Source organism: Cinclus cinclus, chromosome 3 (genome assembly GCF_963662255.1).
Source record: "Cinclus cinclus chromosome 3, bCinCin1.1, whole genome shotgun sequence".
In the NCBI taxonomy this organism is placed as follows: Eukaryota; Metazoa; Chordata; class Aves; order Passeriformes; family Cinclidae; genus Cinclus; species Cinclus cinclus.
In genome coordinates, this window is record NC_085048.1 from 32,577,019 (window position 1) to 32,597,499 (window position 20,481).

At 35.7% G+C, this 20,481-nt stretch overlaps 1 protein-coding gene across 1 annotated transcript in view; it reads left to right on the top strand.

Annotated features, from left to right (window-relative positions):
* Positions 1-20,481, top strand: part of BCKDHB (branched chain keto acid dehydrogenase E1 subunit beta) — a 105,920-nt gene that overhangs the window by 62,710 nt on the left and 22,729 nt on the right. The window contains exon 9 of the mRNA XM_062488607.1: positions 3,185-3,271. Coding sequence (XP_062344591.1) covers positions 3,185-3,271 — 87 coding nt within the window. The remainder of the gene's footprint in view (positions 1-3,184; positions 3,272-20,481) is intronic.

Consider the following 20,481-nt stretch of genomic DNA (forward strand, 5'->3'; position numbering starts at 1 on the left):
GAAGCAGCTATGAAAAAATAATTAGAAACACATGATCAACAATTCAGTGTTGTTTGAGAATATTTAATAGGTGCTCAAAAAATAAATTAGCATAGTTTTAAAAGTAAGACATTAGTACTGAGCAGACTTGTAACTGTGTGGCATAGAAAAGCAATGTTAGTGAATGGGAACAGTAGTCTCAAGTTTCTGCAGTTGGATTTTGGACCTGCTTTTTTTAATATTTCTATCAAATATATGGAAAACATTATAACCATTAATGGTAAAAGTTGGCGGTTAGAAACAGCTAAGAAACAGGTAAAGTAGACAGTTACTGATAAAGAGAATATAAGCTCAGTAACTGAGCTAAGCTCAGGCACGTAAGGTGTTTTTCAGCATATCCAAATATAATTTTATATCTTGAAATAATACATTTTATTTTCATCTTTATTCCAGGAAGCCATTATCCTTTAACCTTCTTTCACACAAGCAGAGTTGCAGTTATCAGTAAAAGCTGGACTCGTCCTGTTACTCTTTGGCCAACAGGCCTCATACGTCCAAGAGCTGCAGTACTGCAGCTGTATTATATGGTGTTCAGAAAACATCTGGAATGCTGGTTCCAGATGGGTGTGCTTCAAAAGAAGGACATAGCAAACTGTAGATGATTCAGGGTAGGGTTGTAAGAATGATGAAGGAGTTGGAAATGCGCTGTTTGCTGAAAGATTTAGAGCTCAGTCTGCTTAATTTAGCAAAATTGTGGTTAAGAGACCATTTGATCACAATCTTAATGTATTCATTTGGGAGCAGAAATGTGATAATATAGTGCCTCCTTCTAGCAAACAGAAATAACACACAAAACAGCCACTTTGAAGTTAAGTTAGCCAAATTAGTTTGGAAATAAGGTGCAAAATTGTTAACAAGGAAAAGAGTTAAGAAGTACAGCAACTTACCAATAGGTATGACACATTTACAAACACTAGAAATACTTAAGATTGCATATGTTCCTGAAAAACTCATTGTAGTCTTGGTTGTGTACTAAAAGCACCAAACCTGTGCATGATTTTGTACCAGGAGTGTGGTACATATGCTGTGTTATAGTAGGGCTGAGATATTTCTATGCTGTGCTTGGTGATCACAGCTGCTTGTTCACTCTTAACAAGCTCACAAAGACATGGACTTTCTTGAAGCCCATTGAAATCACATGTAAAAACAAGGATTTCCCCCCCACACTTTTCTTTATTTACATGGATTAAATTTGAGAACAGATGAAATAAGTTATTAATTATTTAGTACAAAAGACCATATTGGATTAAAAAACTGGAGATATGGAAATAATTGGAGACTGAGACATAGTGAAGGAGCACATTAAAGATCATTTTCTTATTCTTCCCTAAACATTAAATTCTCTCTCTGGGGAGATAATATACTGCACTGAAGGATTATTGGTCTGACTCCATGTGAATTTTCCTATATGCTAACCGTGTTTATTATGCTCTTATCTTTTGAGAAACAAAATCTGTAACTTTAATGATAGCTTGTAATGTATCAAAATGTGAACCTCTCAGAAAAAGTATTTGCAAAAGAATCTTTCTTTAAAATAAAGAGGTTGAAAAAAAACCTGTGAACGACCAAACTGAACTTTAGCATTGATTAGTTGTATCACTTTTACTATAGCAACTTGTACTATAGCAACTGATTGTATCAGTTCTAATCGTATCAGCTTAAAACTGGATTGTACATTTTGTTCATGGAACGATTGTTCTGATGCACTGGACAGATTTATAGTGCAGTTAATACCTCTTTTCCTTTAGATATGAGTTTCCAGTGCTGGAAGAATACCCCAGGAAATCAGCCTATGTAACTGGATTGCATTCCAACTGCTGAAATTAATTCTTCTGCCTTGTTTAACTCTGAATGTTTTCAAACCACTTCTTAGTACGGTATATGGAACATGTTCGTAGCCTGTGAGTTGCCAGTACATCTGTGCATGAACTGCTTAGAGCCACTGATTGGGTCATTGCTAGAAAAGCAAAATAATTAGTAAAATACTTGAATCAGAGAGAAAGCTGCATAATTAGGGCATTGCCTTTATGTGTGCTATAATATAGATAAACTGGAGCTGTCTGACTGGAGAGTGTGCTGGTGTGGACATTAAATTGAAGATCACAGTATTCAGAAAGTCTGATCTGATAGCAGGCACTGCCTTGGGCTCTTCTACTTGATGAGTAACATTAGACCAGCAGTACACAATGTACTTATCTTAAATGCCAGACTGTAACTGTTCTTAAAAGATTAACATACATAATAATTGATTTTTTTCTGATATCCATATCTAGAAGTTTATGAAACTTTTTAATGAGCCTTTTTATTACAATAATTTTAAAATGCTTATCATGGAAGCGAAGACTTTGCTGTCATATTTCTTACTAAAGGTATCTGTTTGATTAAGGTAATTTAGCATAGTTGCAATAAACATCAGTATATTTGTGTGTGGTGAAGCTTTATATTTCTCATCAGATTAAAATATTTTGCATTCATTGTTATGTTTTGCGATGAATAGGTCTGTTTTTTTAATCAAAGATGCTTAGGTCATCAGTATTATGCTATTTATTTAGTTAAAAGTGGGTTACATAAGAACTGCGCAAACATTGAAATCTAAAATTATAAAATGGTACATCTAATTGCCATGTAAAATTTAAATACGCAGCAGTAATCCACATGTTTTCTTGCTAAAATTTTTATTTAGCTGTTTTACTTTCTGAGCAGCAATATTCATGACTTTACATAGGGTCTGTTTGTACAAAGGTATCAGTGAAGGATTTCTTTGTGTATGTGTATTTTAGTATTTTGAGGACTCAAATTTTTACTGGCTACTTGCTAAACTCCTTATTCCATTTCAGAAATGTTATCATTTGCATTGATAGGGTAAACTCATGTGAAACAGGTTCAAATTTATTCTTGAAACTTGCTTGAAGTTGAGTGGAAAATGTGAATACTTTTATAACAAGTATAAAATCATCCTATTAATGACTTGATTTAGTATTTTAGGATAATTTATTGTTCACTGGAAATGCAAGAGCAGAAAAGTAGCTCTGTTCTAACACTGCTAACAAAGTCACATATTTCATATATTCCACAAGTAATACAAGTTAGAAATCACAAGTGCTGTAATTTCATGACATTTTGGGCGTTTGTTTTTCCTTTTCAGTCGGTGGCAAAGACTGGACGATTGCTGATTACCCATGAGGCTCCATTGACAGGAGGATTTGCATCTGAAATCAGTTCCACTGTTCAGGTACACAGGTTATTTGTTTTTAAGTGTTCTGCATGGAAGAATATGTTTCCCTATAGAAGAAATACTCAACACTACAATAAAAGTTGAGGTTTTATGATTCTTAAAAGTTATTGTCTTTTGCAGTTTTGTGTATGCTTGCCTTACTTTATGTGAATGGCTGAGAAATCATGTATCTACTAGGCACTGTGCATAGTGTCTGCTAAGCTAGAAATTTAACTTCTACTGCAAAGCAGGGAGAGTGTCCACTGTGAGATGCAGGGCAAAAAAATCTTCCTGTATAGTCTGGTTTTAATGTTCTTTTTTATTTTTCTCATGCTTACCCCTTGAGCTTCTTAAAAATACATTCTAGAAATGCTGAAACCAGACACAAAAAAAGCATTCAGGTCCAGTACAATAAAACATAGTGTGTCACACAGTGTTCAGAGATCTCATTAGAAAAGTCTGCACAGGTTGTTCACGTGTGCTTGTGGTGATGCTCATGCATGTGATGAGCTCATACACACAGAACAGCTTGGAAAGGCTGAGATGTGCATCAGTATAAGTTACATCTGGAGCATTAGGTTTTGGAAGTCCTTTTGAGCTTTCTGATGTGTTTTATACCTGTTCCTCCTTGAAATTTCCCCCCTTGACTTCTTTCCTATGCGCACCAGTGGTACTGGTTTGTAGAAACATCTAAAATAAGTGTGTCCATCGCTATCTGATGACTCTTTTTTGATTACTTGAGGATAGTTAAGTTATAGGATGTACTGGTTTGAAAAGCAAAACCAGTGAGATTTCAAGTCAGTAATACAATTTTTAATAGGGAAGAGGGAAAAAAAAACAACAAAATACATGCAATAATAAAAATAAAACCACTGACAGAGTCAGAATACAACCTGATACCCTGTCAGTCAGGGTGCTGGTGCAGTTTTCCTCCAAAGGGTCCAGCGATGATGTGGATAAAAAAACCTGGTTCTTCCTCTGGAATCCAGTGGAAAAAGGCTGCCTTTGGCGTTCTAAACCTCAGTTTTTATCTAGGTAGGAAAGGCTTGGCTCATCCTCCTGACTGGAGCATCTCCCAATGGGATGATGTAATCTTATCAGTTACACAGTAGGACTCAATGGCTCATTAACAGAAGATACTTCCCACAGAGATAAGGATGATCACCCTTACCAGTGATGGTCCATCAACAGAAGACATTTCCCACAGAGATAAGGATGATCATCCTTCTCGGATGGTAATAGAATATTATGTTGTATTGTAAACCAGGACATAGGACTACAATGAAATGGGACTGCAAAATTCACAAAATATAAACCATGTAGGTAGTAATTAAAACTCGGTAATTAGCTTTTTTTATGGGAAGGAATAGTTATTAATTCTGGGAGTGTAATTCTGAATTAAATATGCAGAAGGAATCAGAATACTATGTTTCTTCATCTTTGTGATACAGTTTCTTTGAAAGAGTAGTTGTACTAATTTTAATGAAATTATATGAAGGTAAATTCATTTTTTCTACCAAAAAGTTTTCTCCATTAAGAACCAAATGTTTGGTTTCATGGAGACCTCATAGCAGCACTCCTGTATCTGAAGGGAGCTTACAAGGAAGCTGAAGAAGGGCACTTCATCAGGAGCTGTAGTCATAAGAAACAGAGTCATGGATTCAAACTGAACAAAGGGAAATTCATGTTAAATGTATGGAAGAAATTCTTTGCTCTGAAGGTGGTGAGGCACTGGAACAGGTTTCCCAGAGAATCTGTGGCTGCCCCATCCCTGGAGGTGTTCAAGGCCAGGTTGAATGCAGGAGCTCTGAGCAGCCTGGTGTAGTTGAAAATGTCCCTGCCCATGGCAGGGAGTTGGAACAAGATAAAGGTCCCTTCCAAACCAAACCATTCTATGATTCCATGATTTTTCGTCCTTCTAAATAAATCAGCTTTTGACCTCCTTTCTTTAGTAGATAGTCTCTGATTAAACTAGGAGTAATAAAGTCAGAAGGTACTGCCAGCTGTGAGTGTAGGAAATTAATTTTCTTTATAAATTCCCACAAAAGAGTGAAATAGATTTAACAGAAAGAGCCTGTCTTCTAGAATCTTGTATTATTATCAGCACTTGAGGAGACAACTATTCTAAGTTGAGCAGCAAAGTCAAAATCTATTATATAACAAAGGAAAGCATATGTGTTGGATAAAAAAATGAGCTGAGTAAAAAATCAGTAAACATCATTGGAAAAACATGGGGTGCCCAATATATTGCTAAAATTACAACAAGAGTTTTTAATCCTCAGACCTCCACCGAGAAAGCTACTTTCCTGATTGATCCTTCTTGAGGTGTTGTTTTTCATATCAGAGATATATGTGACAAATATCACTTGTTTAGAAAACAAAGTTGAAAATGCTTTAGTAAAGGGCTATTTATCTCTGTCAATATTGAAAGAAAATGCTTGTTTTATTTTAGTTGTTCATAATTTTATAGTCATCTTTCTTAGGAGACTAGGCTTTGTATCTTAAGAAATATTGTTCTATTACATATGCTCCCTCAGAATAAATTCAAATATAACTCTTTGGCATTGCATTTATCCATGACAAGTTCCTTTCATATAAATTGCCTGGCTTGACTTTGTGTTATAACCATATTGTCATTACTCTGTATATCCATTCTTGAAGATTCTATCTTCCATACTAAAATTTTTATATGAGCACTTTAAAGATTATACTGCGAAAGAGATTAAAATCAAAAGCTACAACTTTTTAAAGATCACTATTGCTTTAGGCATAATAAAGACCTTGCTTTTCTTATTCAGTTAAAAATCTTGATCTCTTAATGATCAAATTAAGTCTGTATGTCTTGTATCACTGTGCTGTAAAAATGAGAACAAAAAGTGAAATTCTCTTTTGCTGGATTCATTGTGTACTGAGAACGCCAAAAATTGGGGATTGCAGTTGGCTTTAGTTTCTTCTTACACATGGAAGTAATAAGACTTCAATAAAATATGTCCAGTTGGATTAGATGGTTAGTTTCCATACTGTTATTCCATCCTTGCTGTGAGGTCTCATCATAGAAATAAGGTGAATAGGCTATTTTAAAAGTTAGTGGTCACATACACTTTGTGTGATATACAATTCAAGGAAAAGAGTACAAATGGAAATGATGGCTTTCACTCATGAACTCTAGGAAAAAATACATTGAATATTTTCCTTTTTGCATACAAGAGATGAAAAGCAGCGTTTGGAGAGCATATTAAATTAGATTTGTTGTGTGTCGAGTTCAGAATATTTTAAAGGAGCACATTATTGAACTACATATTCATTTACTCTGGTCAGACATAAAATGAAAAACAAGAAGAGCTGGTGTACTTAAAACTCTACGTAGTACAACTTTGCCCTTTGCTCCAGTGTTTCATATGTACTCTCAATGGGTATTATGAAATGAGCAACAGATACCAGGACAAATTCAATACAGGTACAGTTAAAAGTCCAAATAATTTATATTCTGTGTAAAAGCTTGCAAAACTGTCACATTCAGCAGAGAAACTGTTAAACTTGCATAAAGCACAGTTTGAGGAGCCTTGGGAGAGAAGCTCGCTGAGATGTCACTTCCAAAATAATGAAGAATTGTGTGTGGAAATCATCAGTACATTAATCATTTGCAATACACAGAAACAAATCCAGCAACTGTGTCCTGTTTAAAAACAAAAATTAAAAAAAAAAGGCAAAAATATAAAAAAAAAGAAAACTGAAAACCAGGCAGGATGGAGATGGCTAGCACAAAGAGTAAGGAACTCTTTGGATTATTTCACAGGCTTGCTGCCTGCCAGCACTGGGGACTTGTTACGGGATGCAGGAGGAAGCATTTTGGAGTCATACAAGTCTTGTGGGATGTTTAGAGGGGGAAACAAAGCTGGAGAGATGTGGGGGCCAAGGTGGTTTGGAGAGACATAGATATAGGAAAACAGAGAGAGAAAGGGATAAAAAGGAAGCTTGCATTATGGCTTCAGTAATATGGCGGTTGCTATTTTCTGATTGTGCTGAAATAAATGTAGGGAAGTAGCATATACCCTCTGGCATTGATCCTACAAATGCAGGAAATGTACATCTCATGAAGATCTTGGTGGTTTTCTAGCCATTCTCTGCAAGTAATGGCTAAAATTTTTAAAAATAGAAAATTACTCTAATGATTTTTAATGTTTTCATTTAAGGAATTTAAATTTTCATTTAGGAATTTTGATTTTTGTGTACGCTGATGTCATTATAGCAGGATACACCACAAAAATATGTGCTGTTATTAAAAAAAAAGAAATATGTATGAGTAAAGATACTGGTTAGCTGACCTGGTAAAAGTCATTGCTGTCTATAAAATAACAAGTCAGCACATTGTTTTTTGTAGACGGTTGCACAGATGCGTCATTCTTGCAGGAACAGAGTAATTCTGATTTAATTGCAATTCCTGTCTTTGTAGCATAGTTTCTTTTCTTATTGCCTGGTAAGTATTTTGTCCTTGGGCATCTGTCTGCACAGGGGATGTTGGGTCAGCTACCAAAGAAATGTACAGATGAACACAGCTCAGTCCTCAGGAGCCTTTCCAGAAGACTCAGCATATTTCTCAGAATTACATAGAAGCATCAGTCTTCCCAAAGACTGGTATCAGTCAGAGAGTAGGACTCAGAAAACTCAATGAAATAACCTGTTTCTGAGAGTTGAGTTACATAACCTTGCATTTTCAAATCTTGCATTTTGTATGAATAAATTGGATATAACAGTATTTGACTGTTTGATCAGCGGTGCTTTTGATTTCTTCCTCCTGCAGCAAAATAGGGCCTAATCTCCAGTAAGTGCTGTAATTTTCTGTTAGAGTGCGGCATTAGGGGAAACTATTAAATGAGCTAGTTTTGTGAGAAGCATTTCAGGAAAAGGAAAAGTGGGTATCTTGTGAAATACCTTTCAAAGATGTAAGAATTCCAGAGCAGTTCTATCCTAAAGCAGATTACCATGGGAAAAAATGTGCCTAAAAAAGTTAAACAACAAGAAAAAGAAATGTAATTATTTCAGCAGTATAAGCATTTTAAATAAAGTGACCTGGTATTGAACAGGAACTGTGTTGAGTATTATTTTACAGAGTCCTAATGAAAAAAATTCACCTTTCCAACAAAATGCTTTCATAATGTTTGTCCCAAAGAATTCTTCATACGATTGCATTATCTGTCTATGGAATTTGGGATGTTGAGATATTCCATTATTTCATTTTTCCCATGAGTAGAAGTTGAAGTGGGAATTCCCAAGGAAGCTGTAACAGTCATCTGTGGCTCTCTGTAGTGCTTTGAGGAAGTGAATGCAGTGAAGCACTTAAAAATATCCATGGGACCACGTTTGAGTTTCAGATTATGCACCTGTGTTTGTACTTAGTGTAGAAGGAACTAATGAATAACTTTGTCTGTGGGATTGAAGTTATGGTGGATAACATCAGATTTTGTTCTGGCTCTGCTTAAAATCTTATTTTAATGAACAGGCTGTAAACTGGTATTAAAGTATGACTTTATTGAAAGCAATGATACTGGTGTAATTGTTATTCATTTATAGGTAAAAGTTTTCATTCTCACAAGGTGTGTTGAATCAAATTGCCTTTTGAACTGACCTTTGAGACATAATGGAACGTGTATGTGTTAAGAAGTTGGAGAGCTTGAGGTACAAATTGTTAGAACTACATAATTATTTAAATGTCGGAAATTTTAATTGTTCTCTATTCAGCTGGAGAAATAATAAAAAGATTCAAATATATTTCCCAAGTTGGTTTGAAAAATAATGGAGGCCAGCCTGGACAGCTTTTTGTAGAACACAGACTTTTTTCACTGGGTACCATTTCATGGAATGGCTAAAGAAAGAGGCTCTGGACTAAAATGTAACATAGATATCCAAGGAAAAGGCTCTTTAAAACATGCAGGTACAGCAGTGTGGTTGTTCAGCTGATGCAAGCAAATTATTACATCTGAATTGATGTTTTTTAACTTTCTTTGGCACAATTACAATAGGCAGTAAAACTGGAAGAGATGAACTAGTGACACAATATGGTCCTTCATTTGTTATCTTGTTTAACTTTCACTGTTACTCATTTGGCACATCTAGCAGTAATCACAAACTGCAATATTAGAGTCTGGTTTTAGAGATCACACAATCAGTTTCTGTCAATAGGAATGTGATCTGACCAGAAAATACTGGTACAGAATTTAAAGAAAAGCTAGAATAAATTCTGGCAAATAAATTCAAGGTGGTCATAAATTGTTTAGCAATATAAAAAAGAACATGGATTTGGAGGAAAAGAAAATCACAGTATACAGACATAAGCCATAATGGTGAAAATCAATAAGATTATTTCTTAAATGAAGGATTTGGAGCAATAAGGGAAATATCAGCATAAAGCTGTCATTCAGTGACTGGAGACAAAGGTATATGAAAATGTTCCTGTGTTTATTAAATATGACTCTAAACAGTTCAGCAAGCTTCCAATTTATGATGCAGGATGAACTAGAAGCAGTTTTTACTATGCGAGTCTGAAGTCCTGCATAGCATTGAATGTCAGCATATTTTGTTACACCATATAGAAAATAAAGGTGAATAGATAAAATATTACAAACCTAGGGTTTCTCAAAGGAACTGAAGCTTTCTTATTAATCTGTAATAAAAAGGTTTATGCACTACAAAAAATGTTTGAAAAGTAAGATTCAATAAAGATTCTGAAAAGTTCAGTAAAAATATATTAAAAATATGTTTTTATTTTATATTTATAAATATATTTTAAAAAGCTTTCCAGAGAGCTTGGGTATAGCACTAATGTTTAGGATTTTTTTTGTTGTTGTTTTCTTCTATAAATAAGAAGAAAGCAAATTCTGTGCCTTGTACTCCACTGTGTGCCCTATCCTAGAGCATTGGCCCTCACTGCTAGAGTGCCTGCACAGTCCTGGGCTTGTGAAGCCAACTGGGATTGGGATTTGGTGGTTGTGTTTGTCTGGCAGAGATGGCATTTTTCTGAGCCTGTAGCCCATTTAAAAGAGAATCAAAATCTAACAAGCAGTGCCTGTTCACAGGGTGATGCCTGGAACTTTCTTCTCACTAAATCTTTGAGGCCAAAAATTGTTTTGGATGTTGCACAAAAGTCTTCTTATTATAGTTTGGCTCACTGCATGGAAGCATCTTAATTTTCATTTGTCTCATATTCTGGTATCTATACCCATACACATGTCTTGGTTAATAACTAAAAAATGCAGTACAGGATGTGAGAAATGCAGCACAGAATGAAATGGATGTTCTAAATGTTCGAAGATGTTTTGTTTGATGTTTTCATGTCATAAAGTCCAATTTACCCATAAGACTTTATGCATGCTTATTTAATTTTAGTGAACATAAGGAAGAACAAATTATTTTGCAATGAAAACAGAAAATGATTGTAATAGTGGCATATGTTATCAGTTCAGCTACAAGGGAGTATTGTGTTCTCTCTAGGCTGGAATAAATTCAATACTGAGCAGAGAAAAGTGATTTAATGAATTCAGTATAGCCAAATATTGAACAGGACACAGTATTCTCTACTGTGCAAACCTCCCAAATAGGTTTCTTAAAAAAAGCAAACACCCCCCAAATCCTAAAATAACATTCAACATTGGAAAATGTAGTGCTCACAAATGCTGGTGGATTTTCATAAAATCAGCCCCAGAATACACTCTCTAAAGTTGTAAACATAGAGTGTTTACATGTCCAGGTAGTCCAGTCTCTAGACATAACAAATATCAAAATGTCTTATTCATCTACAGCTCAGCTTGAAGTCTCTTCACCTTCTGTGAGGCACTTCATGAAGAGGTCCACGCAAGAGTGGGTGCGTGGGCTAAGAGTAGTCCCAGCCGTGAGGTTGCTTGTCCACGCTTGATCCTCTTGGCTTTGGGCACAGTGTCATGCCATGTGTGAGAGATGACATGAACCAAAGCCTTGCCTTCAGGTGGTGTTTCAGTCAGCCACTTGTGGCACATCCTTCTGATAGCAAATTAAAAATGATTAAGCCATGTTTGAATCCCACTGGCACTGATTTGGACATGGATTTCTGCATTATGTGAGTGTACCCCGTCTATTTGGCTTTGGGTCTGTTCTGTCTAAAAAATATGGGTTGGAGTAAGCTGAGCCAAAAATGAGACAGGAGCTTGGCAGTTTCCATAGGCAGCGAAAGGAGAGGAGATCATTAAGCCCTGCCTCACTAGAAGTCTTCTGCAAGTGAGAGAACAAGCCCAGCAGTAAGGTTTTGAGGGACTGTTCCCAGTGTATGTAGGTGAATGCCTGCTCTTTTGGAGTGTGCTGCACATGCCAACTTTGCTGCTGCAGGGCCAGAGTTCACAGATGGAAAGGATGGGTTGGAGGAGAGGTGTGTGTACCTGTGAGCACCTCACCGTGAATGGAACAGGGAAAGTTCAAGCCAGTGATCAGCTTGTGACTGACTGCTTTTCCAGGCTGACATTTATGTGAGGCAAAGCCCTGCAAGATAGACACTTTTAGCAAAAGCGTTCAACTGAGAAAAAAAAAAAATTAAAACTGAAGGTTAACTTGAATGCTTTCTATGGAGTTACTTATTTTCAAGTAATGTATTGAGCAAAGGTTTTTAATGCTGAAACAAAATAACCCTTTCCTGTCCCACTTCCAGCTGCATTGTGCGTTAGGCAGAGGGCAGCTTGCTTTTCTTCCAGCTACATTAAAACCTGTTTGTCTTCTGTCAGAACTGTTTTACCTTGCGTTGGTGGGGTACGGAAGTATGCAGCCAAGTAACTTTTTGTTAAATGCAAATTACTGAAGAGACAAAATAATTTATCCCTAGGCAATATGAAGTGGTAAAGTGAAAGAATATGCTGAAAGTCATTGTGGTTCAATGAAATCAAAAGTTTTAACTTCTGAACAAGTTCAGTGTTTGATTCACTTTAACCACTTGAGTGTAGAGTAGAAAGTGTGCTCTTAGTGTATCCAATGAGGGCATTTTTTCCGTGTTCTGATATTTAATTTGGCATGCAAATGTTCATATGCCTGAGACTGAGCTCCAGCATCATTGACCTGCTGATACACCCATGTTCATTCATTGTGATTTATAACTTTGAACAATGTGTTTAGTCTTCCATATGCTAATTCTGAAAAAAGACCAAAAACATGGTCACTGAGGCAGAATTAAAATTTTCTCTTTGCTGTGCACTTCCCCCCATTTGCATTTTCATCTTTCTAGCTGTCAGGAACTCTAATGAAAGGAACTTTTTTGTGTTTTTACTTACTCTAAGGCAGAGTTTACATTTGCAGTTTTAATGCAAACTGTTTTGATTAGAATCATGTTGTGATTCTAACATTTGCGTTTCTGAGAGCTCATGGAGCTGATAGAAATGAAATGGTTTTAATCCACATTGTGAGGAGGGCAAAAAAACCTTCTCTGAACTGCACATCCTATATTTTCTGCTCTGTGATACAGTGATATTTTTCCTTTTTTCCCCCTCTCTAATACCATATTGTATTTCAGTAGCATCAGCATTTTTAACTGATATGTAAATGTAGCTAATGATGATTTAGGAGAGCATCAAAACTGTGAACTTCCCTCTAGCAATTTTGGGTTCCTGTTAAGCTTATTACTCAGCAGACCTTTATATTACACCCTGTCAAATCACTGACTTGTTGCTTAGTGAAAATTAAATAAATAAAGTTTTTTGAAATTCTTACTCTAGTCTGATAACGGACAATCTATGACAATGCTCTAGAATAAGGCAACTCTGCAAAGCAACTACTAATTCATGGATATTCAACTTCTATTCTGCCTGAAAACTGAACAATACCATGTGTAACTTGCTTTATTTTGTTTGGCATTATCTTTAATAATTCCCAGTAAATTATGAGTTGCTTTAAAACTACTAGTAAGTGCTTTGATAAGCACTTCATGATAGGAGTCCCCTATAAAAGTGTAATAATTTCCAGTGCTTTGGAGCAATGAAAGACTTCTTGGGTGGTTAAAGTCACTCAACCTTTGGCATCATTTTTCCAAAAGCTTTGGTGGAATGCTGGAATCCTTTACTAGCCACAGGTATAGCAACTTAAAATGTACTAAGGCACCCTGGCAAGCTGGGGTATAGAAAAATGTGGAGTTTTCAAATTTCACTATATGTCATGTTTACTTCTTTGAATCATACAATCAATACCTTGTCTTATTTACTGAAAAAAAAATATTTTAGTGCATTGGTTTGGGGTTGTGAAGTGCTGATTCATGCAAGTATATTCTTTTTTTTTTCCTGGCCTTTCATATATTGATATGGCTTTTAGAAGTGGTCTGGGTAGACTGTTAGTTTAGAGCAACAGACTTAGTTCAGAATAGCATGATTAGAGGAGAGTGGCCTGTGGCATATAGAAATCTATGCAGAATAGGGGAAAATTATAAAGCAAAACAGAAAAATCTATCTTTCCATGGTAATGGTACAGTGAAGTTTTAAAACTAAATATGTGAGGAACTTTGCCTTTTTAATTTTCTTGAAGTTTTAATTTAATAAATACATAAAAGGCCTATAAAATGGTGTGTATTTATTGATGTTTTATGTATGCTCACAAGATCAGATTATTTCAGTTCTGTGGTGAATGTATTTTTAGGAGGGGATCTAAAAAGAGCCTCTTGAGATCTTCTGAGCTTCTGTGGTCTTTCAGAGGATTGTGACTTTTATACTGTTGCTGTTGGCAAATTAAGATTTTTAATATAGAAGAGGAAATGAAGGGTGTAGTTTTACTACCTCAAAAAACTAGACTAGGAGCTTCTGCTACTTCCTTGAGTAGGGAACTGCCTGATCTCCCTGGGACAGACACAGCTTCTCAGTGCCCCAGTGTCAAACCTGGGTAAAGCCTCAAAATTGGATCTACAACAGTAGGATAAGTTATGACAGTGCCAAGTTTTCGTGTTATAGGTAGGCACAGGGGAAGACATTTTCAAATAGTCTTATTTGTCCAATAGTCCTTTTGAATGCAAGTGGACACACCTTCCTTGCAATCATGTAAGGTTCTAGCAGTTACAGTGATGCAATTTAAAAGTTGCAAAAGTGATTAAAGACAGTTAAAAATGACTGAAAAGCAGAAGTAAGCCTGGAACTAGTTTCCAAGGAAAAAAAGTTGCAGTCAGTTATGTGAGAAAAATAACCATACTGAAAGAACCTTGTGTGTTCCTCTCTTCCTATGGTCTTACTTGTGAGAAGATCTGTGCTAGAGAAAGCTCTATTCTGGAGTGTAACCCCAGCAAAAGAGAGTGAGCTAAGGTACACCTAGCTGTGTATATAATTCATATGCTGTATATCAGCAGTGCCTGTGATGCTTTTTGTTTGCTTCCACAGTGGGATTTTGAAAGGCAGCTTTATTGAAAGAGCTATAGCAGTACTGGCATCTGTCTGCATCTTGTTGGATATGTTTGTTACTCTTACCACAGTTAACAGTGATCATGGTGAGCAGGAGACAAAGTTCTAGGCACATACAACACAAATCTTTCTAATGACACTTATCTTCCATGGAGAGAAGGCTGGTGAGGATTTAATGCTTGTTGTGACTGATGAAGGAAGGAAGGGCTGCTTCCTCTGTACCAGACACTGAAGTGATAATTTTATAAAACAACATTCAAAACTGAAAAATTTCTCAACAAAGAGCCAAATCCATCTTTTATTAATCTACATACAGAAGTTTCTGAAGTTTCTGGAAAAACTGATCTATGTAGCTGTAGCTGGAATTGTTCCTCAGATGCATTTGCTTAGAAATATTTTATTCCCTGTCATCACTGAAGAAGTGCTTTATGTCCATCTTCCAGCAAGTGGCAGGCTCATCACCCAGCTGTGTTTTGCTGAAGCACTAAGCATGCACAGATGACTGACAGTAACTTGGATGTCTAAGGAGTACAAATGTCTTCTTGAATAGATGTTTGGAGTGGGCACAGAAGTTTTTCACTTTTCCCCTATATCTAGTGAAAACATGCCATTTCTCCTGTATTTTTTAAAGAAGCTGCTGACCTATGTTTAGAGTAATGCAGATTAGGAAGGAATATAGATAAAATGCGACTTTCTACTCAAAGCAACATTATAAAAATACCTGACTCTTTGCACAGGGGGTGGTAGTCAACACAAGCTGCACAGATTTCGGACGTTATCTGGATACCATATCCTCTCAGTCCCCATGTGTCTCTGGCATTATCAACTTGGCTCTGAGGTGCCCACAGTGAAAATGTAGGCCCTGGTGATGAAGTCTGTGGAATTAAGATTTTATTTGGAATACCTCTTTTTTAGTATTTCACTTCTTTTCCATATCAGTGCATGGAGAGGATGGTTTGCCCCAAGAGCCACCTCTGTTTTTCTTTAACTGATTGCACATGTGTACAGCTGGAAAGCTCTAGTTCTTTAAATCAAAGACTGCAATGCTTTGCTTTTTAGTACCTTCTTTTGTTCAGCCAGCAACATTAGTTTTGCTGTGCATTGATGAATGATCTTGCAATACGTAGATAGCTGAAAAGTACCAAGAAAGAATACGCCAAGACTGTATTCTAATATGAAGTATTAGGAATAATGTTAATAGATGTATAAAAAAGTTTGCCACTGTGTGTTCTAGAGAGGAAGCATTTCATAGTTTTGCTCTAATTTTTGTTGATTTCATCAACATTGTATCAGACTCCTATATGGTTTTGTATTTATATTTGTATTTATATTGCATGAATATCCAGTGGTTGTTGTATATTGGGAGACCTAAATGAAGCTGTATAGCAGCCAACTGTAGGACTAAACTTTTAACTTGGACATGCTTATTTTAAGCTCTATTAGTCAAAATGAGGTGCATTTTTTGAGAGAACTTGATGTTCCTCAACGGAATAATTCCATTCAAAATTGCACCCATGCCACATGAAATGCTAAAAGCAGCAGTAAAGAAGGAATCTTCATTATCCAGTGTGTCTTGCCTTGCTGGAAATTTTGAAAGGAAGTGCAGTACATTTATGGGAATCACACAGCCGTCTGAAAAATATGCCACAATTATGGTGGGTCTGTCACAGAGAATCAGAAAAGGAAATTCTATTATTTTAACCTTTGTTTTTAAAAGCCATTTGTGAGACTCTGCAGTCTTCTGTTTTTCAGTCCTTCTCACACAGGTTTTCTTTCTAAAGGTACCTGTTTTTTTTCCTTTATAAGATACCCGCAGTTAGACTAAGAAGTCTGTATTTGGTTACCTAAATATATGGCCTGACTTAAAAAAAAAAACAAAGCAAAACAAAAAAAACCCAAATCCACATCTGTCTTGAAGTTTACCGTAGCATTCCTGCTTGCTTTTTTTTCTTATAACTTCTCATTCAAGAAAAACTAACTGATTGAAAAAAGGTTAATCTAATGTACTCTAAAGTAATCTAATCTCCTACTTCTTCCTTTTTAAAGTTGATAGTACATAGATCATCTGCGGAAGAAATGAGAGAAAAATATAATCCCAGTGATACTTTTTCAAAAGAAAGTACTGCAAGAAAAAGGAAAGACTTGTATCTAAGTTCAAAGGTAATTGAACCACTGAGATCAACAAGTCATTAGTTAATTTTGGTATAGCTAGCATTTCAAAACTTCTTTATAAAGAAGCTTTTCTACCTTTTGAGAAAGATCTGATTTTTACACAGGAGTTTTGCACTCATAATGGTATGACTGAAAAGGTTTTGGATTTTCTGTTCATATCTGCCCTTTTATTTACTGGTTTCAGAACTTCCTTAAATTTTGAGTGCTTTAGAAATAAGAAAATATGAAGTTGTGTGGTTTAAAAGGTTCTCTTAAAATGGATTGTAGATTTGGGAGTATCTTATTTCCTGAGGCAGCAGCACTTTCATGTTTAACAGTGTTTCAGGGTTTGGAAATTTAAATGATTGACTTTGTCTCCCCATGGACAGAGATTGACACTCGGCTTGCGCATCTATTATGCCAATAGATACAGAAATCTGTTATGCTAATATAATCAGAATTTATTTTGAAGTAAGGATAAAAGTAATATTTGGAATAAAAATTATTTTTCCTGTCCTTTCCCCTGATTTATTTCTTTACTCATGGGCTGAACTTGCCCTTGAGCAAGCATTATTTATAGGTGGGATAGCTTGCAAAAAAGGATGGCTGAGAATTGCAAACTATGTTTCAGAAATTTTTCCATCCTGAATTCAGAGTTTTCATGTCAGAGGTGTCAACCTTTTAATCACTAAACTTTCTAAAAGTTGTGTGACTTCTGTGATGATGTGAGTGTATAATTTGAGCCTCCTGTGGTTAAAAACATGGCTTTTCCAGGAACTGATTTAGTTAAAGGATGTATATGTAGCAATCTCTACCGTGCATATAACATTTGTTGGACAGAGGAATATCCACTGTGGTAAAATAATACGGTTGCATTGATTTTGTATTTAATGTGTGCAAGCAGTCTAACAGAAAGTAAGCAGAAATAATTGAATAATAATTGATGGCATGGTGAGGCTATTACTCATTATTGCTTCTCATGAACATCACAGCTGAATACACTGTAGATGACATATTAAAATTAGCTTCTATGAATTTCAAAGAAAATCCCACATATCAATTTTAAATACAGAATTATTGTGATACATACTAGAGTTGTACTATGAGAACTGTTTAAACTCTTGCAGACAAGTGATTTTGTATTGCAGAAGTGAATTTCAGGTCTGAGTTGTGGTAGTACACAATACCACTCAAATTAAAGACGACGGAAAAATCTGCTACTGAAACTTGCATTTCAGTGTTAGTAACTTAAACTGTGACCAGAGTAAAATGTATTTCTAAGCATAAAAATGTGCGTAGCAAAAGAAAATATCTTCCCTAATCTGACTGCAGCCAGTAGTTCAATAAAATTGCTGAATATCTAAAATAAAACAGTTGTACAGTTTTAAATAATGTAGATTTTTGGTTTGTTATTGAAGGTCTATAGGCTACACATTTTTATACTTATGTGGGCAGATTTTCTTTAATCAGCCCTTAAAATAGTTATTACTGTAGGTATATTTTACATTATTAAAACCAGATCCTCCTCACTGACCTTTTAAAATATTTTCTGGGTTAAAAAAACAAAACAAAACAACTGTTTATTTGTTCATGTTCCAGTGCTTTAGTGCTTTACTGTGGGATGTAGTTCTGCATAAGTTAGTCCTGCTCTGAGTCATGAGCCGGGAGTGCTCCTAAAAATATGATTGAGATCACTTACACTTCTGGAAGTAAATCAGATTTACTTGACTTGAAAAGCCCTGTGCAATATTTAAAATTCATTGCAAGTTTGAGATCTCGGTCCTTTATTTGTGTGCTAGCAGGTATCATGGCAGCTGCAGTCTGCGGCTCAGCAGTCCCTGCCTTGTGAGTTACCTGGAGTATGAGAGATTTGAGGGCCAATTACCAGTCCTTGTGCAACATGTATCTTAATACAGTCTTGCTTTGCAATAGTTCAGCTTAGTAGCACTGAGAGGCATAAAATTAGAGCCAGTGATTGCAGTGTTTCAAAACAAAGCTGAAATAGATAATGAGATATATGTAAGGGCCAGTATATAGGTTACTTATATTCTTGACTGACTTTGACATCATTAATATCACAGCCAGGATTGCAGTAAAAGTAAACACTTAAAATGCTGATTGAAACCATCAGGAAGAAAAAGTTATAAAAGTATGGGATAACATTAGGAAAGGTTGTGCTTCATGATTTACTGGATAATACAGATCTGACAAGCCATTCAATTGTGACTGAGTTAAACACGTGTACATTTCCTTTATTTTCCTATTTGTCATAAGCAGAGGGAGGAAAGTATCTTCAATTCAGCAATAGTGAATTATATAAAGCATGTTCTCCCTGAGTAGGAAAATACAGCCTGAGTAGTATCAAAACACTCCAAAGCTGCCTTCTGTCATAACTAGAATCCCCTCTAATACTGGCTAGAGTGGATTCTCACTGGATATCACAAATGTGTTAACTTGAATAGAGCAAACAGCATAATTTTCAACAAAACCTGGAGGTGGTATCTTCGCTCTCTTCCCCTTGATACATGTTGATGGCTGGAAGGAAACCCCCTGTTTTTCTTAGGGAATTGTCATTTACACCCACTTCAATTGCTGGAGCCTTAACAATTTGCTTGAAAATAGCTGCACTGTGCAACAGATTTATTCCTTGTAACTGACAGTTTCTGCAAAGGCGTAGAGACAAATTTCTGACTGTATTCCAGGCAGCTTCAGTGTTTAGGAGTTCTACATGTCCATCATACTTTTTTCCAGTCAGTTGTAAAATGCTCTAATCTGTGTTTGCTTTTAATTTTGTCATAATTTAATAGGAGTAGCTATATTAAAACATGAAGCAGTTGAGAAAGATGTCTGAGATAAATTTCAAATTACTATTAAGTTTGGCTTGGCAGCTGCAGTGATTAAAGTAGTCATATTGTAACATGCCTTTGTATCTGCCCTGAAGGAAGTGGCAGTGCTTGTGCTTCCTGAAACCTTAGGGTACACAAATCAGTAGGAAAAAAAATTGAGAAGTTTGGCTGCAGATTTTACTGGCAGTTTTCAAGTTTGAAAATAGTGACATAAATATTGTTTTGATGCTTTCAAATGGAAAAACAACTCTTATGTTTTTTAAATGGTAAATTTTTTCTCTTTTTTGAGGAGGAAGGTTTTGTTCTTAAGTTCTGACTCGACTAAGTTACATGAATGATGTTGAATAGCTGGTATACATCAATCATGAAAAATCAAACTAGTCATCCCATTAAGCCTCCTGTACGGGTGATTTTGCTTTTCTGTCCATTTTGACAACAAATAGAAAATAATAAAATAAATAAAATAATAAAAACCAACAGAAATAATAGAAAAACTAATTTTGGCGAGCGTGCCACTTTTATACTCTTACTATTATGCTTGCAAAACCCACAGGTTTACAGTAGCCATTTTGCTAAAGAGTCATGTCTGGTTTTTATCCTAAAGACAAATATTAATTGAATTATTGCTCCATTGTTTCATTGGGGTTGAAAAGGATGTGTTTGTGCTACTGTTCTTCTGGACTGTCTTTCCTGCTTTCTCATTTGTACTTGGCAATGTTATCTGCAGCTCTCTAGAAGATCATTAAGATCGTTACCAGATCTTGAGGATATTTTCACAGCCGTGGCCACTCTTCCTTACATTTTTGTATGCCTTGGCAATGGGAGAGAAATTATGGCTTTTGATTAA